This window comes from Thamnophis elegans, chromosome 2, assembly GCF_009769535.1.
Source record: "Thamnophis elegans isolate rThaEle1 chromosome 2, rThaEle1.pri, whole genome shotgun sequence".
Lineage (NCBI taxonomy): Eukaryota > Metazoa > Chordata > Lepidosauria > Squamata > Colubridae > Thamnophis > Thamnophis elegans.
The window spans coordinates 35,650,482-35,674,055 of NC_045542.1; the positions used below are offsets into that span (position 1 = coordinate 35,650,482).

General features: G+C 42.3%; 1 protein-coding gene across 1 annotated transcript in view; it reads left to right on the top strand.

The window, feature by feature from the left end:
• The first annotated feature begins 19,711 nt into the window (after positions 1–19,711).
• The window catches only part of C1QL4 (complement C1q like 4), a 38,037-nt gene continuing 34,174 nt past the window's right edge, over positions 19,712–23,574 (top strand). Inside the window, exon 1 of the mRNA XM_032208639.1 lies at positions 19,712–20,275. Coding sequence (XP_032064530.1) covers positions 19,712–20,275 — 564 coding nt within the window. The remainder of the gene's footprint in view (positions 20,276–23,574) is intronic.

The following is a 23,574-nucleotide window of genomic DNA, read 5'->3' on the forward strand; positions in this document are numbered from 1 at the left end:
TCTATCTCTTCTTTGAATCAGGGACAGCAGTGGATGAATAGACAAATAAATCAGAGGTGGTATTCAGCCGCTTCTCTCTGGTTCGAGTGAACCAGTAGCAGTGGCTGTGGGAGGCTCCGCCCCCCCCCCGCCCCGACATAATGCGCCACCATTGTGCATGCACAGAAGGCGGTGTGCATGCGCACAGATGCAGCATGTGCACTCATATTTGTGAACCTGTAGGGAAGGTAAGTTAATCCCACCACTGAAGGAAATGCAATCCAGGAACAATCCTATTAGCTGCTTTTGTCCCTTCCCAATTCCATTGGTTCTTTAGAAACCCAGCAGCCAAATTGCTGGAAAATTCTCCAAAGGCTGGTTGAAAACTTCTTGGATCCAGGAGGCACCTTAGGCAGGTCTTTAACAATCCCTCCTTACTGCCCATGGTAATAACCAACATCATGGTGACCAGTGATCTGACCATGACAGAGGACTGAAAGTGATGTTCCCCATTATCAGATCACATGATAACTAGAAACTAGATCTAAGGTGTAACTCTCCCATGTGTGTTCTGCCCATTATGAGTTGGGAGATGCCCATAGTTGTCACTGAGTCTGCCCAAAACTCACCCGTAAGCATTGAAGTTAAATGCCTCCAACACTAACTCTGGGAAGAATAGAAATCAACCTCAGTGGTTGAACAACTTGGGGATCCTTACACCCCACTTCACAAATAGCATATCATATGCAGCCACTTGAGGTAGCAAGGGTCTGGCCACTACCAAGTTCTCATAGAGAACAATTGTCTCCCATCTTGGAGCCATGGCAGATTCAACATCTGACCCCTGTCCAGCCATGGTTTGGACAGGCTTCCTGCTGTTGTCCTCATTCAACTGTCTGCAATACAGATCCATCCTCTACTTCACAATTAGATTGTGGAGGAGCTGTTTTATTGTAAAAACAGCATGGATTTATATTAATTAGTGTGCTACAGATGAACCAATGGCTGGCTCTTTTTCAGACATCACTACAGCACAAGTTCATGGTAACTGTATTATTCTTGCTTTGACTTTATCCTGCCAGCTCAAGTGTCAGAAGGCATGTGCTGGCATCTGCATTTTCAACCCTGCAAGGGACAATCAACTACCAGGTAAGCATCATATTTGTAGTTGGGGGAACCCCTATCCATGTTTATTAGTAATTATGTTCTGAATACCTGTAGGGAATTCGAGCCATTATGCCCTCAGAAAATATAAGGTCCTTTTCGAAGCACAGGTAAATGACCTATGTTTTGGGCACCCAGAACTCCAGGTTAAGTAAAAGGGCCAACACTACTGTTTTCATTTGTGACAATTTGTTAAACAATGTTATGAACACTACTAATGTATATCACATTAAGCAAAACAGGTATGGGTGTTCTTTAAAGAAAAGAAAACAGGCTTTGCATGTGCTTACCTATGATTACCTGAATCTTGATTACCTTGATTACCTATGAATAAGTGAATATTGATTTACTGGATTAACTCAATTACCCTGACCCAAATCCTATGCCTAACCTTACCCTAACCCTAACAACAAGAATAAACCTAACCCTAAAATTAATGCCATTTTCACACTGACATAGAGAGAGATACAGAGAGAGATACAGAGATTGGGGGGGACACCGGCTGATGAGTGAACGTCATTGGCGAGGTCGCTCCAACTTTCTCCGAGCCTGACCCCCAGGGTGGGCATGTGAGGTTTGGTGGGGCCAGCCCCTTTTCCCATTGTCCTGAGCTTCTTTACCCCTCCAGCGGAGCAGAGCGGCGCTGCCACTGGCTTTCATTGAAAAGCATCCTCTGGATGGTGAAAGTCCCACATGCAACTTTTAAAGCCGCGGCTGGGTGCTACGGGCTCATCCCCCTTTGGGTCATCCCGTCCTCCCAGGTCCCATTCCCACCCCATCAGCCCTCATGTTAGCGAAGCCAGTGTTGGTCAAGGTTGGGTTGGGCCAGTATCTTGGGGCAGAGAACAGGTTGTATGTCTCCCCAAACGACCAAGGCATGCCCAGCACCAACAAGGGCTGGAAGAAGCTCCAGCAAGAGTGAAGTGCCAGAAAATCAGCCCCGGCCGCTTCTTCATCCCCCACTATTGCCCTTACCTTCTCAGGCCAGGCAAGGAGTGACTGGAGGGGGCGAGGGGCAGGGCCAGCCAGTGGTGGGATCACCCAACAGGGAGCCACAGCAGAGGGCTCAAAGAGCCGCATGTGACTCCAGAGTTGCAGGTTGCAGACACCTGGGTTAGGGTCATGGTTATTGTCTTTGGAGTCAGGACTGAGGACTGGTATTAGGGATCAATTCTTAGAGGTTCTCAAAAGAAAAGGAACATCACAATTTTTTGTTCAAATTTGTCTCTGTACCAGAGTAAAATACATGGGAAAATCCCTTTGGTAATGAAAACAAAATTAGGTTAGGATTAGGTCTCCTTAGACTCATGGCTGAGAACTCATGTTTGGGTTAGATTCTTAGAGGTTCTCAAAGGAAAGTGTACTTAACAGCTCTTTCTTTGGACTTTTTTGTGGGCTGCAGTAACATGCATGGGAAAATCCCATTGACAGTGAAATTGAAACGAAGGTTAAGGTTAGTTTAAGGCTCAGGTCTCCTGGATGTCAGGACATAAAATTGATGCTAGGGATAGATCATCAGAAGTTTCCTAAGGAAAGTGAACATGACAGGTTTTTATTTGAATTTCATTGTGCCCCACCATAAAATGCACAGGAAAACTCACTGCCAATGAAAGTGAAACTAGGGTTAGGATTCGGTTGACGTGAGGTGAGTATTAAGTCTCCTTGGAGTAATGGCTGGAAATTAATGTTAAGGGTAGAAAATTAATGTTAGAGGTTTCCCAAGGAATGGGAACATGGTGGTTTTTGTTTAAACTTCACTGGGGATCACCATAAAATACACTAGAAATTCCTATTGATAATGAAAATGAAACTAAGTTTAGGGATTGGGATAGGGTTAGGTCTCTTTGGCATCAGAGCCAAAAAATGATATTAGGGACCGATTCTCAGCGTTTTTCCAGGAAAGAGAACCTGACAGATTTTGTTTGAACTTCTTTGTGGACCACACAGTAAAACACAGGGGGAAATCCCTTTGCCAAATAAAGTGAAACTAAGGTTAGGGTTAGGACTCCTCAGAATCAAGGTTGAAAACTGACATTAGCAGAGGTGGTATTCTGCCAGTTTGCCCCAGTTCGAGCGAACCGGTAGTGGCAGCAGAGGGAGGCTCCACCCACCTGCCCAGAAGGTTCTGCGCATGCACAGAAGTGCCATGCGTGAGCGCTCCCAGTTCCAAAACAGTAGCAAAGGTAAGTAGATTTCATGCCTGGGTGTTAGGTGTTCTCTAAGGAAAATGATAATGACAGCTTTTCCTTTGGATTTGTTTGTGGACCACAATAAAATACATGGGGAAATCCCACTGTCAAAGAAAATTGAACCATAGTTAGGCTTAGGGTTAGGATAGGTGTAGGTTTCCTTGGAGTCAGAGCCAAAAACTGATGTCAAGGGCAGATTCTTGGTGGTTCTCTGAGGAAAGAGAATGAGACAACTATTCGTTTGCACTACTTTGTGGACCACTGTAAAACACATGGAGAAATTTTGTGGCTAATGAAAATTAAAGTAGGGTTAGTTCTCTTTGGAGTCACGGCTGAAAGCTGATGTCAGGGACAGATTCTCAGAGATTCTCTAAGGAAAATGCCAGTGAAAGTTTTTTAGTCAAATTTCTTTGTGGACCAAAGTAAAATATATTGGAAAATCCCATTGCTAAAGAAAATTAAAGATTATTGGAAACTCCTGCTCAGAAAGCAGCTAATGGACATGCACCATGGTTACTCTATCCCCTAGCTGTCCTGGACTAATCTCCCTCTCCCTGCTCATCCACTGAAAACATATCATCTCTATCTAATGTGCTGCTCCACTTGTGATTTCACCTTGTTTCCCATTCTTTCTTCCATTTTTGCCTAATCATGTACCTTAGAGAGAACCCAGGACTGGGGACAACCATCTCCCACATGCCTCCAGATTCCTGTCCTTCCTAACATTATGAATTATTGCCCTTTTTCGTTGGCTTCAGATGGAAACCTTCAGTTTTCCAATTCTGTATAGTGGAATTCAATAATTTCAGGATGTTTTTCAGTGGGAAAAAAAATGCAATCAGAAATCAGAGCTTATTAACCGGTGGTTTTAACAGCAGTGGGAATTATTCTCAATTTGAACTTTTTGTATACTACTCAGAAATCTTCTAATGGGTAAAGTTTAACTTGATTTTCTTAAAGAAATGTAAGTCATATCTTAAATGATTATCAAAGTTTTTTTTTTTAAATCAGATAAGTGGATGTTCCCCTTTCAATCTCTTGCTTTTGTTAGAAGAAATAAAGACGTTTCCCTGACTTTATGATCTTTTGGTTTTGAATTAAAGGCAGTTTTGCACATTCTCTTTTCTGCTGACTCTGCTTCTAAGAAGTACTCCCGGCCTGCAAAGCAGCATTTGGCAAGTATGCAAAGCATGATCATTTCCTCATTTAAGCACCTCCAGAAAGCAGCCTGGCTTTTCAAGAGTGCTTCATACCTAAGCAAAGTGAGAAGGGATGTCAGGTCTATGCATATCCTCTGACAGAGGTAAAATCATGAAAAGGCAGCTCTGCCATTTTTGCTCCTGGAAACAAACACACAGGAATGCACACTTCTGATGCAATTCTCACTTTTAAACAAAACAACACTACTTCTGGACTCTAGCACAATTAAATGATTCTTTTGTTTCAGCTCATTTCTTAAGGCAGTGTCCAGTAGGCATTTGTGCATAACATTCTGAGAGTGAGATGGGCAGTATTTAATTTAGATCGAGACTGATAAATTATAGTTAATAAGAGATGGGGGGAGAGTGGGAGGGGATAATATGGAGGGAGAGAAAGAGAAAGAGAGATGGAGAGATAAGAGAAATAGAGATAGATAGAATCACAGAACTGGAAGGGATCTTGGAGATCTTCTAAATCAACCCGCTGCTGAAAATAGGAAGCTGATAGATGATAGAGATAGGTAGATGGTAGAATATATATCTTTATTTATCAGCACAAATGCAACATACATACATACATACATACATACATACATACATACATACATACACACACACATACGCACGCACACGTGCACACACACACAGTATATATGATAGACAGATAGATGAGAGACAGAGATGATAGATATAGATATCGACAGATGAGAGATGAGAGAGAGAGAGCGATACAGCAGTTATCCTGTAGTGCCAGAGGTTGGCACAGAATATTCTGCCATCAGAGAAACACATGTCACCACTTTGTATTGTGACATAGTGGCATTTGTTGAGCGTTGGTAAAAAAAAAGGCGGGAGGGAGATAGAAACAAAAGAAGGAAAGGAGGGAAGGCATTAAAATCAAAGAGCAAAATATAGGTGGTGAAAAAAGTGCCAATGTTGAAAACCTTTATTAATCAAGTGGATCAGGCATATTGTGAAAATGAGATGGGGTGGATCAAAACACTTCTGCCACAGAGAGCCATATAGGGCAAAACTATTTGCCCCACTTTGGAATATGTGATAGGCATCCTAGCAGGAGACCAATTTATCTTGTCTACTAATGCTAGGCATACCATTACAACTGAAGTCTCTATGGGATTTGAGGATGGGGGTCACCATTTGTGATTGACAAGCAGACCTTTGATTGTTTTGCAATTTGGGACACTTAATGAGCAGCCTTGCAAAATGGGCCATTTCTCTGAAATCCTTGTGGCTTAAATATCAAAATAATGAAGTCATGAATTACAAATCAGCAAGTCATGAATTAAAGAATAACCTGGGATCCTCAGTCTCTGTGGTGATGAGAATTCAGATTTAAACAGGGCCCAGAAGAATGAGCACCATGAGGCCAAGGAAAATAGGAAGATTAAGACTCTTATTCAGTCAAGGTTGCCTCCCCAGTAGAGAATTCATTTGCGGGTATTATTTAATTTCCATTTGTTTCACTTCCACACTGCATAAAAGGGATTTCTGGCTGCTATAGCATTGGTGGTAAGAACATAATTCCAATCCAAGGGTTCAACATTTATACATTGACTTCTATGTTTCAGTACCTTTAGAACAGAGGTCAAACTGGTGGCCAGTTGCGTCACACGCAGGCCATGCCCACCCCAGATCCGCAAAGGGGAAAAAATGCCACGAAACATCACAATGTGACACTGTGAGTTTGACACCTATGCTCTAGAATGTAACTGAAGGGCCCCACATTGACTTGTGCAAAGGAAATGTAACAAAAGCAGCATTGTAGTTCCTCCACTAACATGTTTTCAAAAGTTTTTGTAGCTACAATTTATCCAGACTTCTTCAGCCTAGTGTCTCCCGGATTACTGCTTTTCAACTCAGAATTTCTTGTCAACATGGCTGTACTAATGGGGAGATTATGGGAAAAGAACTCCAACATCTCTGTAAGACATAGGAATTCAAAATATGGCTGAGAAATTGACATCTGAGGTTGCACAAAGTACTAATCACTGATTAGAGAATGTGTTACTGAAATATTACCAGAGCTGGGCTGCAAAAATGCAGATGACCCGTAGATAGCAACAAAGAGAAAGAGTCTTCTTTATCTCTTTGGGGCCTTCTAGTACAGGGGTCACCAACTTTTCAGACCTCAGGGACCACTAAATTCATAATTTTATATCCCACAGACCACTAATATGATTTTTTAAAAAAGATAAATAGTATTAGTGCAACACTAAAAAATGTAAATAATATTTCTAAGGACCATCAAAATTTTCTCAAGGACCACCAGTGGTCCATGGACCACCAGTTGGTGACCACTGTTCTAGTAGTTATCCAGCTTTTTGCAGTCCATACCTAGCAGGTATCTCCACCTCAAAAGAGCTAGATTTTCTAGCTTGATATCACAATCCATCCACTTGACCAGCATGCAAATTTCAAATGTTAGTATGTTAAACACTGAAATGTGGTTGATATTGCACAGATGGGAGATTGCTTGAGTAGGAACTAGTAAGATGTGTAATGCCAGAATGCATTTTGTTTTAACTTAATTACTTTTGTAATCTCAGCTGTTCCAGTTAACTGATGGCCTTAGTGTGATGCATGAACTAAGCCAGCTTGTCTTATTCAACAAATCATGGTTTAAAAACAAGAGATTAATTCAGCCTGTGAGCCTGGCATTTATTCCTTGCACAAATTGACACCTGTTTAAGCAAAGTTTCCTTTTGTTGTTCTAGCAATACAATTTGATGACAAGCAGGGTAATTTTTCTTTAGTGTTAATTAAACAATTAGGATTTGAAATCTGTAGTAGCCTACAAATCCCTCAGAAATCTAATGGTAGTTTTAGATCTATCTTCTACTCATCCCAGTTCTATATAATTTTTACAGATGGAATTGAAGGAGGAGTGGCAGAATCTGGAGGTGGAATTAAAGGAGGGATCAGACAAGAATCTCTACATATCCACAAGCAAACTAAATTCAACCTCCCTTGAGTTCTGCAGACCCTTATCTAAGTCCAAGCAGGTGCTAACCATTAGTTGAGAATACTCCTGTGCATAGGTATGAATAGCAATAACTCAGTTTAATTGGAAGATATGTGGACCTGATCTTTCATGCCTGACAGGAATAGACTGTGTGCTATATAAGCTATTTTTTACAGCTTGGGGAAATTTATATTGTGTTGTTATGGTATGTTGTTATGCTGTGCTGTGCTGTGCTGTGCTAACACATTGTGCTTAGTTTTCACTGTTTTGTTGTTTCCCTGAACTTAAACATAGTTGTAAATTCACATGTATATATTCAAAATGGATTGTTTTCAGATTGCCTTTTTAAAAATGGATTGTTATAATTTGCCTAGGGAATTGAAGAACAGTCTACAAATAAACCAATAAATCAGCATGAAAACCAAATCCTAATGCTTTGAATCTTAGGATGAGGCCCCAGAGATGAAGGGATACAGCCATATTTTTAAGAGAAGACTTCTCAAAGAAGAAGCAGATACCTGACTGGTGATCTCCTTTGGTTCTATGAAGCACTGTGCATAGGGGCATCTCTGTAGGATGGGTGCAAGAGCACCTTGCCATTCCTCACTCTCAGTGTTGCAGAAGGAAAAACTATCTGTGCATACAGACTGGTGCAAATACTTCCCTGTGTCTCTCTCTCTCCTTCTTCCCATGGACATGCATGCAGGCACGTACATGCGTGCGCACACGCACACGCACGCACACACACTCATCCATCATAAAGATGGGCATTTTGTAATTGTCTTTATAAAGGTTAAAGCAGCCCTGGATTTCTCTTGCTGCAATGGGGAAGCACAATTTGTTCCTCATTCCAGTGAGGCAGTATTAAACATGCACAAATAAAATGTTAGATCCCACAGATTTTGAGAGCAGGATCTAAGGTTTCAGAGACTGCTTTCTGGATCAATCATTGTTCTTCAACTATTCCAAGAGCCTGAAAAGGAAAACCATCCTGGAAGACCGCCACTTCTACATCATGCAGGAAAACGTCACCAAGGTGTCCATGTAGAGCCAGCTACCTGGTGACACTACTTGAGCTTGGTTCTTATCAGTAAGGGCTGTTTGAGAACTCTGGAGAACCTCAATCAATCTATTTTAATTTGTGAGATATCCTACCAATCCGAGGTCATTGAGCCTGGGCTTTCTACCTTCTGGCCTGTGCTTTATGAGTGACAACAATTATAGTGCAGAATGTATGCTAAGTGGGGTGGGAGGGATATTTAGCATATGAAGTAATAGATAGAAAACTAGAAGAAGAGTCCAACACAGATCAGAACAACTTAACCAAGACACAAATCATGAAGCAATTCCAGTGCTGTCAACATATCTTCTTCACATTCAAAAGGGAAATGTATGAGAAAATAAAAGGGACGCCCATGGGATGCCCAATATCGGGAGTCATTGCATAAACTGTCCTGCACAGACTAGAACACCATGCATTTCAATACTACATATCTAAATTTTGGTGCCTCTATGTGGGTGACACATCTGTCATCATCAAAAGAAATGCACTGAAAGACTTTCATACCCTACTAAACTCCATTTTTCCAGACATACAATTCACAATAGAAGAAGAAACAGGTAGAAAATGACCATTGTTAGATGTGCTTGTCAACGGGCAGGAAGATGGAAGCCTAAAAATCATGGTTTATTGCAATATCACCAGTGCTCCGCACATTCTTAGTTTCAACAGGAACCATCCACTGTCACACGAAAAGAGCTGTGTCAGAATAGGATATGGAAGGGTGAGACCCCACTCTAGTACCTAGCAAGCTAAACAACTGGGGAGCAGGTACCTACGTGAACAATTCAGGCAAAATGTGTACACGCGAGCATTTATTACAAGATGCCTGTGCAACGCAAGGAGTGAGAGGAAGAAATAAGGTACAAGACCAACTATATGGCACATCCTGCCATACATTGGAAACAGTAGAACGCAGCGTCCGAGATCTACAAGTGGGCGTCACATACCGCCCAGAGGCTACCATAAATCATGCATTGTAAGGATTGCTTGGAAGTGGGAGATACAGTACTTCTAATGCAATCTACTGGATCCCCTGCATGGATTGCCCCTGTGACTAGGGACCGACAGGGAGGAAGCTAACCACCAGATTGCAAGAACATAAGTGAGCAGTCAGACGAGGAGACCCAAACTTATCGGGTAGCCCCACACTGCAATGAATAAGGGATATACTGTATTTTTCAGACTATAAGACCCACCAGTGTATAAGACGCACCAAGATTTCGATGAGGTAAGTAAGAAAAAAAGTTTTTGTCCTCCCCAGCCCCCAGGAGCACTCTGCAGGCTTCAGCAGGGCTGGGATAAGGCAAAAATGCCCCCACTTTTCACCGAAATGGCATTTTCCCCTTTCCCCAGCCCTGCTGAAGCCTGCAGAGTGTTTTGGGGGGGAGGCAAAAACACCCCCATTTTTGCAAAAAATGGCCTGTTTTTTGCCCATTTTTTACAAAAATTGGATGTGGGGGCGGGGCTTTGGGAGGCCAAAAATGGCTGTAATCGGTGTATAAGACACACCAACATTTCCACACTCTTTTAGCGGGGGAAAGGGTGCTTCTTATCCTCTGAAAAATACGGTACATTCAGTTTCGCAGCTATTAAGATTGTTGGCTGAGCAGGTACAAATGTATCCAGAGAAATAATTAAAGCCTGAGAAACAGGCCCCTTGTCATCCAATAGGAGTGTTGTTTACCACTAGCTTATTAGGCATTTAGAATCCGAGGACTCGGCAGCAAAAAACAAAAACAGCCAATCACTTCATAGCTGCCCATCAACACCCCAATCAACAAATGAAAAGACACACAAAACCAGGCACCATATAAATACTACACATAGAATAGCCCAAAGCACACATTCCATTTGAGAGAAGTTCCCTGAGGATAGTCTCCAGCATGAATCTGAAAACTCAAAGACTCTACAGTCTCAGTGACCAATCCAGATTGGATCCTTCCACATAATCCTGAGACATGTATGATCCTGAAACATGCCTTCATTTGTATTGGTTATAGTCCCTTCCTTCTGTTCCAAGTCCCTCCTAACTAATAGTTCATTTCATTCTAATAAAACCAAGGATATTTCTTCTTTTCAATCTATATCTTTATTAAATAGAGATCAAGCCCCACTCCAGATGCAGGATAAAATTGATTTCATTGATCTTGCTGGACAGACGTCATTCCACTCCACTCCACCCCACCCCACCCCAGATGTTTCCCTCTCTCTCTTACTGCCTTCATGGTATTCATGAATACAATCTCAAGAATATTTTCTAGAGGAGAGGTTCTATTTGTACATTTCTTTGTGTACGTGAAGTATAAAAGGTCATTAATATCAGATTATGTATCAATAGTTCTGCTTCCCATGCAAAGTCTTAGATACTGTGGGTCCCATTGTTTTTTTTAAGAATAATTCAGTAAGACAAATAAAAAGACATAAGCTTAGGATTTAACCATTTAGGATCTCTGATCGCAAAGATGCTTTTCCAAAAGGCAGTTGGACTTTCTTAGGGTTTTTTTCCTTGAAAACATTTCACTTCTCACCCAAGAAGTTTCTTCAGTTCTAACAGAATGGTGGGGAATGGAAGGATTGATATTCTTTGGGTATTCTTTGAAGGAATATAAATCCTTTGATTCCCCACCATTCAGTTAGAGCTAAAGAAGCTTCTTGGTTGAGAAGTGAAGCTTTTTCAAGGAAAAAAAACCAAGGAAGTCCAGTTGCCTTTTGGAAAAGCATCGTTGGGATAACATGATCTAGATCAGGGGCAGTGGTGGGATTCAGCCGATTTGGACTGGTTCAGGTGAATCGAATGTTAATTTTACAACGGGTTCACTGAACCAGTAGTTGCAAGGACTGGCCCGCCCACCCCACTCTGCCTCACTCAGGAATCTCCATTTACCTGTTCATCATGCCAGGTAAGTGCAGGGCCCTTGCTGAGGCTCTGGGAGGGCGAAAAACAGGCCTCCTGGAAGTATGGAAATGGGCCTGTTTCCGACCTCCAGAGGGCCTCCAGAGCCCGGGGGAGGCCGTTTTCACACACACACACACACCCCAGAGGCTCAAAGAAAGCCTCCGAAGCCCAGGGAGGGCAAAAAATGGGCTTCCTGGAAGTTCTGGAAGTCTGGAAACGGGACTGTTTCCGACCACTGGAGGGCCTCCGCAGCCTGTGGGAGGCCGTTTTCACCCTCCCAAAGGCTTGAGAACCAATTGCTAACATTTTTCTATCCCACCCCCTGATCAGGGGTCTCCAACCTTGGCAACTTTAAGCCTGGAGGACTTCAACTCCCAAAATTCCCCAGCCAGCTTACAGAAATTCAAATTTGAACATTGCAAACGTACAGCCACCTATGCAATCGTTATGGGTGAGGAAACCCAAGAGAGAAAGATGAATATATTAGTGGCCATACAGAACTGTAATCCATGCAAGCTGCATCTTATTGCACAACTGTCTCCCTACACACTGATCCCTGTACACCGCCTATCTAGATTGCAATTTGTTGCAGACAGTATTGTGGGCAATAATCGTGCCTGTTGCTTAGCTTAGCTATTTCATGCTGTACCCAACCTCTTCTCCAGGAAATCAAGGTGACTCGCACAGGACTTTCATTTTGCATTTGATTCTCACAACAACATCCCTGTGAGGTAGGTATCTTTGGCTGAAAGGCAGGGACTGGGGCTTATATGGTTGAGAATGGACTTGGACTTGCTCTTTCACAGTCTTGGTCCATGATCTGCTACTTTAATCACACTGGATCTCTTTTGCATTGCAGTCCACCAAATTGATCGGTGGGTCTGCTGCACATAAAGGCACATTCCAAGTCTTGGACACATACAGAAAGATGCTGGCAAGCACAACCTACATAATATCCTGGTCTTTCTGTTGCATGAAACAAAGGCAGTTCTAAGGAAAGCCAACCCACCCCACTCTCTGATCAGAGATTCCCTTGGCGCTTGAGCTAACTTGAGCCTTTTCCTTGAGGTCTCTGGCTATCTGCCACATCGCCTGGATGCCCCCACCCAGGCGTCCTGCTAATTAGCAGGGGTTCCACTTCCAGAGGCCTCTCCTCTCCCTACTGTTCGGCTTCCTTCTAATTAATTCACTTGTGCTGCTCATTAGGATCAGCCTGCAGAAGACTTCCAATACAGCCTTCCTAGTGGCCTCTGGGCTACAAGGGAAACAGCTTGACTGGCTGGCTGGGTAGAGCTTCCTTCTGCCCCTCCCCCCCATCAAGCAAACTGAATAGAGGGGAGGAGGGGAAAGCAATTGTCTTTAGCCAAGGTGGAGCTGAAGATCAGAGCATCGATCCTATGACAATCCCCTCAAATATATTCTGCTCAACCATTGCGCCGAGGATAAAGGCGGGAGGCAAGCATAATTTGCTGTGCAAACATTGCCGGCTGGGGTTTTTTTTGTTTTGTTTTTCCTTTTAAGAATCGCATTGATCCTAGTATATAAAGCCTCCATAAATCCATCTAATATCCTAAGTTGATTGATTATTGCCCTTTGAAAAGACTATGTCCAGAACTGCAGGTTTTAAAATGATACTTACTAATAAATTACATGTACTCTTGCAGAAACGGGAGGAAGTGAGTTCTGCTGCAAGTGGGTCAGTAGCAGAAACATGAAGCGCAGGGTCTCCGAGTGGGAACTGCCCGACGCCCCAAATCATGTAAAGAATCAGTGTGGTAACCACACAGCAAACCAACGGCAGGCAAAAACAAACAAAGGATGATCAGTTGAGGCGTAACAAAATCTCATATGTAAAGCACAGGAAGGAGATGCCAACACACACACACACACATACACCACAGAGAGATGAAGCAAACAATGATTAGGTGAAAGAAAGACAAATGTTCATACATTGTACAATAAGTAAGCAATTGCACAAAATAATTCACCCAAACCAGGGGTGAAATTCAGCAGTTTCTGACAGGTCCTGGAGAACCAGTAGTGGAAATTTTGAGTAGTTCGGAGAACTGCCAAATACCACCTCTGTCTGGCCCCAGAGTAGGGTGGGAATGCAGATTTTGCAGTATCCTTCCCCTGCCACGCCCACCAAGCCACGCCCACAGAACCGGTAGTAAAAAAAATTAATTTCACCACTGACCCAAACCTTCCCCAGAAAAAAAGTTTCATTCTTACAAGAAGCACAAAAATGGAATCACAGGCTGCAGAGATGTAAGAAATTAAACGCTGCTCGGTTTACCTATACACAATTTGAGACAAAGTAGGATTTCACAAGGACAGCAGAGAGTAAAATAGAGAATAACAACAGGATGCAAGTGTGCATGCTTGGCATACACTGGCTAATACTGGCAAAGCCCTTAGTGACGGGGGGGGGGGGGAACAACACACTTTTCTTTCCTATACAGGCAGAAACTAGAACAACAATAGAGACCCAGCCTAGAAAGAGCAGGGGGAGGAGATGTGAGATGCAGGACCACCCCTCATTTCAGGGAAAAAAATCAAGTGGGCAACTGCTTTCATGAACACAGAAATTATCTCTCTGTCACCTGGCCCCGCCCATGATGCACAACAATAAAACCTTGTGTTTTTCAAGTCTTTTTCCCCCTTCTTCCCTTTTAATTGCCTAGAAAAATGCAGACTCTAATCCCTCCTGAAGGAAATCTAGCCTCCTGGGAATTCTGAGGGCAAAAGCTAAATTTTGCATAAAGAAGCGGTATTCAGCAAAGACGCTAAAAAATTCAAGAAAGATGGTAAAAGAGCAACTCATAAATCAGTCGGCTTCTTCTGTTTGGGGAGAGATGGGTGAGTGAATGACAGCTGCTAGGGGCAGAGGCATGTTGCGATTGAGATATATTGGAGTCTCTGCGTTGTTGCCTTCTGGGTGAAAACACCGCAAAGGAGTCCTCTGATACAGCTCCGTTTTGTCACATGCCAGGGAACAAATCAATGTTAAAAGTTGTGTGGAGAGAAACATGAGATATTAAATAAGGGAGAGGGAGGATAGGAATGAATGCAGAAAGTGTATGAGAATGCAAGTGAGCAGAAATTCTAAGATGGGTCAGCAACCCACGGCTCCAGAGCCACATGTGGCTCTTTCATCCTTCTGCTGTGGCTCCCTGTCGCCAGTCAGCACCACAATTTTGAGAAGAGCTTCCAGTTGGGGGGGCAGGGCGTGCCAGGAGGAGACACTATGACAAGGAGCAGGTTTTCCAGTCAGCTCCACAATTGATAGGGCTTTCAGTTAGGACAGGTATAGGAAAAAGGACGCCGTGCTAGGAGAAGACTCTATGGTGGAGAAACTGGACTTCCGGTCGGCTCCAGAATTGAATGCGGGGCTTCCGGTTAGGATCTTTGTTGCTCTTTGAGTGTTTAAGGTTGCCAACCCCTGTTCTAAAATGAGGTTAGCATCTGCTTAGCTTACACTGTATGGTGTACAACCCAAGGCAGCAGCAACAAGGTGCTAAGTGTAAAGATTTAAATGCTGCATCTTAAAATACATATTTATGCCCGCACACACAAATACATAGAAGTGAGTTCCCCCAGCCCAAACAACTAATATAATCTGTGCAAGGATGACATCAGTCTCCCAGACAGAACTGAGACAGGCAGAATAGTTCAGTCATTCCTACTTTACAGAGGGCGTCCTTGTTTAACGACTGCCTCAGACAATGAACGTTTGCAGTTACGACAGTGATGAAAATGTAACTTTGCAACCAGTGACATTTGCTGACCTTCGCAGGTCGGCAAAGCAAAGGAAAGCTGAAGCAAGATTGTTTTGCTTAATGATTGTTTTGCTTAACAACCGAGTTGCCAGTCCCAATTGTGGCTGTTAAACAAAGGGTACCTATATGTACTCAGTATAAGGCAACCTTTCCCAGGCTGACAGTTTTCAGATATATTGGATTCAACCTAACACATCCAAGAGCTACTTTGGGTGGGGCTGATGGAAGCTCTGTTAAACCTGCTTGGAAGACCCCAGGTTTGGGGGGAGAGGGGGAAAACATTTGCACCACCTATCTTTGGGATTTGCTAGCCACACAGTTCCACTTCTTCATCAACATTCCCATAGAACAGGGGTCTCCAACCTTGGCGACTTTAAGGCTTGTGGACTTCAACTCCCAGAATTCCTCAGCCAGAAAAGCTGAGTTGAAGTCCATAAGTCTTAAATTTGCCAAGGTTGGAGACCCCTGCCCTAGACGACCCAGAAGAAGTTTCCAGTAGAGTTCTTCCTGTGGAAAGAAAATATATGTGTTACCATCGGGGAGGGGGGATGTTATTGAGTGATTGATTGATTGAATTATGAAACTACTAGTCTGCTTCGGGGGATTCTAAGCAAGTTTATAAAAGTAACGAGAGCATAACCCAAAGCAATAGTACTGTACATCGAGTAAAAAATCAAAATATTTATATTATATTATTAGTCATTAAATATCTGGTTCCAAGAGACACGGTGGCTCAGTGGCTAAGATGCTGAGCTTGTCAATCAAAAAGGTCAGCAGTTTGGATGTTCGAATCCCTAGCACCACATAACGGAGTGAGCTCCCGTTACTTGTCCCAGCTTCTGCCAACCTAGCAGTTCGAAAGCACGTAAAAATGCAAGTAGAAAAATAGGGACCACCTTTGGTGGGAAGGTAACAGCGTTCCATGCCCCTTTGGCATCTAGTCATGCCGGCCACATGACCACAGAGACGTCTTTGGATAGCACTGGCTCTTCGGCTTTGAAACAGAGATGAACACCACCCCACTAGAGTCGGGAATGACTAGCACATATGTGTGAGGGGAACTTTTACCTTTACCTTATCTGTTTCCAAGGACTTTCCACAAGAGACAATCTTTGCAGGTTTCCTAGCAGCTATGAAAATGGAAGTCATCCCTGCCTTGGGGTGATGGCAGATGGGGAGGCAGTTGAATTGTTCCAAAGAAGGAACCCTCCAGAGGGAACACAGTCCTCGCCTTACCACCTTTCATTTTGTAACCATTTGAAGTTACAACAGCAGAGGGGAAAAATGACTTGTGACCATTTTTTCACACTAAAAACCGTTACTATGGTCATGGGATCAAAAGCTTGGCCGCTGGCATGCATTTATGACTATTGCCGTGTCCTGGGGGACCATGTGATCACCTTTACGACTTACTGACAAGGAAGGTCAGTGGGGAAGCCAGATCCACTTAACAAGCGTGTTACTAACATAACAACGGTGGCAAGAAAGGTCATAAAGTGTCTCTTCTAGAAAAGGAACTGCAACATTTCCATTTAAAACTCATTCTGTTTACCTAATCAAGCTTATAGCAATATATAATATCTTGTGTGTAATATCTACGTGTGTATGAGTGTCAATGAATCAATCAATCTCCTTGATGGTAACATATATATTTTACACACACACACACACACACACACACACACACAGAGCAAACATTCACTGTCTGAGGCAGTCGCTAAACAAGGACTCCCTCTGTAGGAAAGACTGAACTATTCTGCCTGTCTATATAATATAAATATTTTGGTGTTACTCAATGTACTATTGTTTTGGGTTATGCTGTCGCTGATATGCTGTTGTGATACAATGGAAGGAAGATGCCAATGAATTGAGGAAGGCTGTGTGTGTGTGTGTGTGTGTGTGTGTGTGTGTGTGTGTGTGTAAAAATATATATGTTACCATCAGGGAGATTGATTGATTGAATGATTATGAAACTACTAGACTGCTTCAGGGGATTCTAAGCAGTTTATAAAAGCAACAACAGTGTGTGTGTGTATGTGGTATGTGTTTAGTATATTTGCACATTTTTTTGATCATTAGACAAATATATTTCTGCACATTCCAATATAAGTGCATTCATGAATGCGTGTATACAAAAGTAAGTATTCCTCTAGAACTACATATATTAGTGTAGCAATGGATTTAGAAATAAATGCAAAGAAGAGTTCTTTCTAATCGGACAGATCTAATGCCGGTCACATATACCTGCATGCTTCTGATGACTCCTGAACACACAGATCTCGTGCGGAAAAGTCTGTTTTGCTTTTTTGTTTTTGTTTTTCTGTTCACTTGATGAATTCTGCCTCCACAACATGTAACAAAAGCCAAGCCTTGCATTGGTATGTCTGTGGATTCGAATCTGAAGGGACAGAGAAAAGACAAGGCAATGGGCATACAATGTTCTTAATGCTTATAATAAAGAGAAAATGCGCAGTGGATAATAAAAGCATAACAGCACACTGGCAGAAGGACTCCATATAGTGAAAGGTGAAATGGATTGGCCTTTTTCATAGTACCTGCTTTTAATAAAATATCGCCTTTCTCTGATCCAAATTTGTTTCATAACAGTCAATCAAACAATTCAACCTGCCTCTGAACATTTTCCAGGTGTGTACTATAATGTACATACAGGTACAGTTGCTCCTCTGCCAGTTAAAATATATTTATCATGCACATATTCCTGGATATTCATCCATCACACACTTCTATAAACCAAATGCAAACTTCAGTAAACACAGACACACACACATACACACACACACACACACACACACACACACACATATCACTGTATATTATTTGCCTACCTAACAGATCCTATATTATTTCTTTCAAACGTGTACCCCTATTTACGCCTGGATCTTTTTTCCCCCATGCATGTTTATGAATGGTCTCCATGTCAGCAGGGGCAAAAAACCTGAGTACATGGGGAATGTACTCATTCTCACGCATGTGTTCTGTTCCATTTCCTCAGCCGTCTCGATGTGTAGCTGCTGCCTCTGAAGTTTTAAGTCTGCCTCCTCCCACTCCGCTTTGTATAGCATCTCAGCAAACTGAATCAGAGCGTTAAGGCACCTCTCTTTGTGCAGTGTGCTTGTGTGTGTGTGTGTGTGTAAGAGAGAGAGAGAGAGAGTTGGGTGTTTGGGGAGGGGGGAATAATTGATTAATTAATGAATGGGATGGCTTGCAGCCCCTCTAGGAGATTCCTGCTGGATCTGTCAGCTGTTAATCAATCTCCATTGAGAGAGGCAAAGGAGGCACAAAGGTAGAGCACTTAATTGCAGGGGGGGGGACGATACAACCCCAGCATATAAAACACATCCTTAAACATGACTCTGGATGCCAGCGGGGCTGGGGGTTGGCTGGGATGTAGACAGAGGGAGCTGAGTCCAGGAGAGATGGAGGAGAGGGGGTACTAACTACAGGAGCTCTCCCTCCCTCAGCGATGCAAATGGCCAAGCCAGCCAGGAAGACAGACTTCATCATCCCTTAAGAGTCCTTCTTCCTTCCAAGACGGGACAGGGGGGATGCTTGCCCAACTGGATTGCTACCGTCAGAGGACAGAGGCCTCCTGCTCCCCTCTACCTGAGCACCTGCCCCAGGCTCAGGGAAAGCAAGCAGAAAGCCCAGCTGCCATGGATGGCAAGAGACCCTTCCAGGCTTCAGGCAGACCTGTCTCCACAGCTGAGCCACTAAGCCTCCTCTGTGAAGCACCAGAGGTCGCTCTGGTTGGCTTAAAGCCACTTTTTGCATCTTGGGCAGCTCAGTCTGATCTTCTCCTTTTGAGTTTATGGAAAGAGTCTTCTTGCATGTGGTAGGGAGGGGTGCTGGATGACCTGTTTGTTAGGAAATCCTGCTCTCTCCCTCTGGCTCTCTGTTGATGGCCATATGATATGGCACAAGAAGCCTGGAGCTGCTCCGTGGCCACCAGCTGAGTTCTCCACTGGAGAAGAGAAAGGAAGGCATAGTCTTACATATCCGCGCTCTCTAACACACAGACACACAGACACACACACTGGCACACACATTCTTTCTCTTTCCATCCCTCCACCCCCTAACACATCTGCTGCTGCTGCTGCTGCTGCTGTTGCTGCTGCTCTCCGGCAAGTAGGAGCGAGACAAAGTGATTCCTGCGAAAGAGAGCAGTTCTCTAGTGGAGGAAAGGCAGACCAAGGAGCAGAGCTGCACAACTTGGGACGGAGTTTGCCTTGTCAGGAAACCAGCGCTCTGTTGCCAAGGACAGGACATCGGAGGAGAGCATTACTCCAGGGACCCTTCAGGAGACACCTCCATCCGTGTGGTTTTTGACTCCAGAGAAACTTCCATCATTACCTCCAAAAGCGAAGACGATTTTTTAACCCTGGCCGCCTCCAGGCTGAGCCGCAAAAAAAGGGTCATTGGGGCCGCCATCGGGGTGGCCATGGTGCTGGTACTCTTGGTGGCCATCCCTTTGCTGGTGCACAGCTCCAAAACTACCTCCCACTATGAGATGTTGGGCAGCTGTCGCATGGTCTGTGATCCGTACACTCCCCAGACCCACGGGGCAGCTTCAGCGGAGGCAAGCCAAGAACTGGCTCTCATCTCGCCGCCACCTTATGTGTCTGGAGGGAAAGGAGACTCGGGAAGAAAGGCCAAATCTGGAATCCGTGGGCCGCCAGGACCTCCAGGGCCACCTGGGCCCCGAGGTCCAGCTGGAGAGCCGGGGAGACCAGGTCCCCCGGGCCCACCAGGTCCGGGTCCTGGAGGTTACATCCCATCTTTCTACAGCCCTAAAATTGCCTTTTACGCAGGATTGCGGAAACCACATGAAGGGTATGAGATCCTTCGTTTTGATGATGTGGTGACTAATGTGGGAAACTACTATGAACCATCAAGTGGCAAGTTTACCTGCCCTCTCCCTGGCATCTACTTCTTCACCTACCATGTGCTCATGCGTGGTGGTGATGGTACCAGCATGTGGGCAGATCTGATGAAGAACGGGCAGGTAAAGCAATTCTCTCTCTCTCTCCCTCCCTCCCTCCCTCCCTCCCTCCCTCCCTCCCTCCCTCCCTCTCTCTCTCTCTCTCTCTCTCTCTCTCTCTCTCTCTCTCTTATCCTCAAAGTCTTTCCTTTCTACGGTCATCTTCTCCTGTTTTACCTTTCTCTCTTTTTTTGTATACAACTCTGTGTTTCTTTTCTGTTGCCTCTGCCTCTTCTCAATTAATTCCCTCTACTCCCCAGTCTTATTTTACTGATTGGTGTAGCCTCTTATAAACTACCTGTTCTTCATTCTACCTGTTCACATTTAGGACCCCTCCCACTCCAACAATTAACCACAGTGACCATTATTAGCTCCTCCTCTTTTAAACCCTAACTCCTCCTAAGCTAACATTCACCTTTGCCTTATTTCTTAATCATAAACACCTTGCACCTGTTCTAAAAACTTAGTCTAAACCCGAATGTGCTTTAAGTGCAGAAACTTCACAAATAATTACTTGGAGCGCAATCTGTCTCACCTCTCAGGATTGTGCTACGTATGTATGTAGTATTGTGCTGTAGAAGTTTGGAGCTCAAACGAATGATTTTATTAGTCATAAGGACTCTCATGAGAGTTAGAAGAAGGGATTCATTCCTCTAACTTTGGTTAAAATTGTTCATTATTCATTTCTCATTCATTTTTACACATTTGTAATGAGTGATCTAAAATAAAACAATGTTAAAAGCTCTACAAGAATCACAAGACATGCTATACAGGTTTAAAATAAGCTTGTCTCTATAAATGGTCATTAGTTCTCTTCTTACAAATTTTCATAGGAAAAAGAAGAAGAATGTGGCTTAACAAATAAAACATATTTCTGGTATTTATCACTTAACATAGGTTCTCCCATTAAGAAAATTTCTAGATTTGTAATTCAGTGTTGCTGTCAATTGACTAAAAATTCTTGAATTGGAAATTACCCTTGAATTCAACTTTTCTCTCCTTTTCGCCATCCTGAATGGCTCTTTTGTTTCTTTTTAAAGAATTATATACTTCAAAATAAAGCAAAATGTAGGGCAATATGCTATTGAGAAAAAAATATATATGCTGTGATTCTCAGACCATTTGGATCTAAAGCAGCTGAAAAAAGATTCACAGTTTATACTGGGTTTGTTCTGTTTACACATCTCTAGATAGCTTGGAAAGGGGGTCTATTTTCTTTTTGAAATGTTGTCTATGTTAATCTACAGTGAAACTTCAGCTCACCATGCCATAATTAAAGAAACACCTTCTGCTTCCTGATACAGTAGTAAATCTGAAATCAAAACTTTGCATAACGATGCAACCAGCTGTTAGGGCCACACACTGATGAGCATTATCCCAAAATAGGTATCTCTCATTAATGAATACAGTGTACAACTGAAAGGAGAGGAAGCAGATATTTGTTTTTCAAAAAAAAAATTATGAATGGATTTTAGAAAGCAGTTCGTTAAACAATTAAATTGGTAAGATAATTGTTTTGTTCCATTACAGAAGAATTAAGTTTATTTTAATAAAATGGTTATTAGATATGCCCTGCACACAAGAATGAGGTATTTCTTAAAACAGTTGTGCCTATAGTCACCAAATGTATGTTTGACAAATTATACATATATAATGTAGCATGCATATGAATTAATCATTTATACAAATTGCCTCCATTCATCTTCATGTTTAAAAAAATGAACGTTAAGAGGTCTTCACCTACATGAAAAAGCTATTCACTTTAGCACAGTGTGTAATATGTATTCTTCACTATTCCATTGTTTAATTATTGAAGAAAAACTATCAGTCAGCATTGTACTAAATACTTCAAAACAAATAAAATTTAAATGCTAAGAATTATCATACATATATATTGTATATGGTGTATGCAAATAGTTAAGAAATAGTTGTGCTGAATTGCAGAGAAAAATAAAATAATTTGTGTGTATTGAACTATGTTGCACAATCTAGATTTACCTCAGGTTTTGGTAGCAATCCATACAGGTATGTAAAGATTAGTAAGTTTATATAATTATTATTTGCATACTTTCCAGGTCAATAGCATATACATTTATATGTACACCCAGTTGTATAAAAATTCAGTATTAATATATTTCAACAATAAAACTTACTAATAATTTCATTCCCAGCTTGAGACAATGGTGATATAAAATCTGACAATTATCAGAATAAATTGTTGAGATTGAACCTAAAATATTGCTACACCATAGGGTTATGAATCTGAAAAGAAAAGTAGGGGCTGGAATATTTTTAGCCAAGTGAATGCCAAATGCAGAGCAATATCACTTCAATATCTTCTTGCATGTTTTATTACTTTGTTTCTCTCTAGCCAAGCAATTTTTCCATCCATCAAAATCCATTGCTCCTTTTTACCCTTCTTTTAACCAGCTTTCAATAAACTAGTTTATATGACCTCTCCCTCTTCTCTGTATTTATTAACTGCCTGCCTGAAGCTTCAGGTGGATAGAAACTTTACAAGCAACTTGGGCTTTTAAAAAGGTATTTATTTTTCAAGATAATTCTTTTTTTATTGAATGGCTTTTCATAAGTCCCCAAACTTGGTACCATAAGATTAAGAGAGTTAACTGTGAGTGAAATGTTTAAAGTTTTTTTTAAATCTACCTAGGGCACCAAATTATTACATTGATTAGGTTAAATTAGAGAGTCTCATTTCCAACTCTTTCCATTTATTAAATAGAAAGAAGAAATCGATCTGAAATTTAAAAATTCATTCCTTTATCCCTCACCAAGCCACCTGAACTAATGAAAGCAACATCTCAAGAGAAGGAATCTGTCATCTCTCTTCACCAAATCAATAAACATATTTACATGTGCTAACAGGCAGTTTCAGCAAAAGGGTTTGGGAGACATACCATGTAAAAATAATTTCTTATTTTGTGAAAAGGCACAAACAACAAAAATCTTTTAACAGCCGGATAGAATTCTTCTGTTCAATTGGTATCTGTTTCTATTGTCCTGCATCCTTTCCTTTTTCCTTTTTCCTTTCCTTGTAAAAAATATAATTAATTAGATTGGAAAGTGAATGAGCAGCTAACGTCACACTGAATGGTGTTTGTTTGTGCCCTCTGAATAAAATGAGGATTAAGAGCAGCAAAAAAAAAAACCAAAACCCTCAGGTGCTACAGGTGGAGTCACTTCCATCTTGACAGTGAACATGTGACACATCCATCCTTATTGCAACATCCCAACCCACAATGTGCGAAATAAAGATCCAGGGACATCACTTGTAGCAAGCAAAAGGGGAACTCGGTAGAACTAAG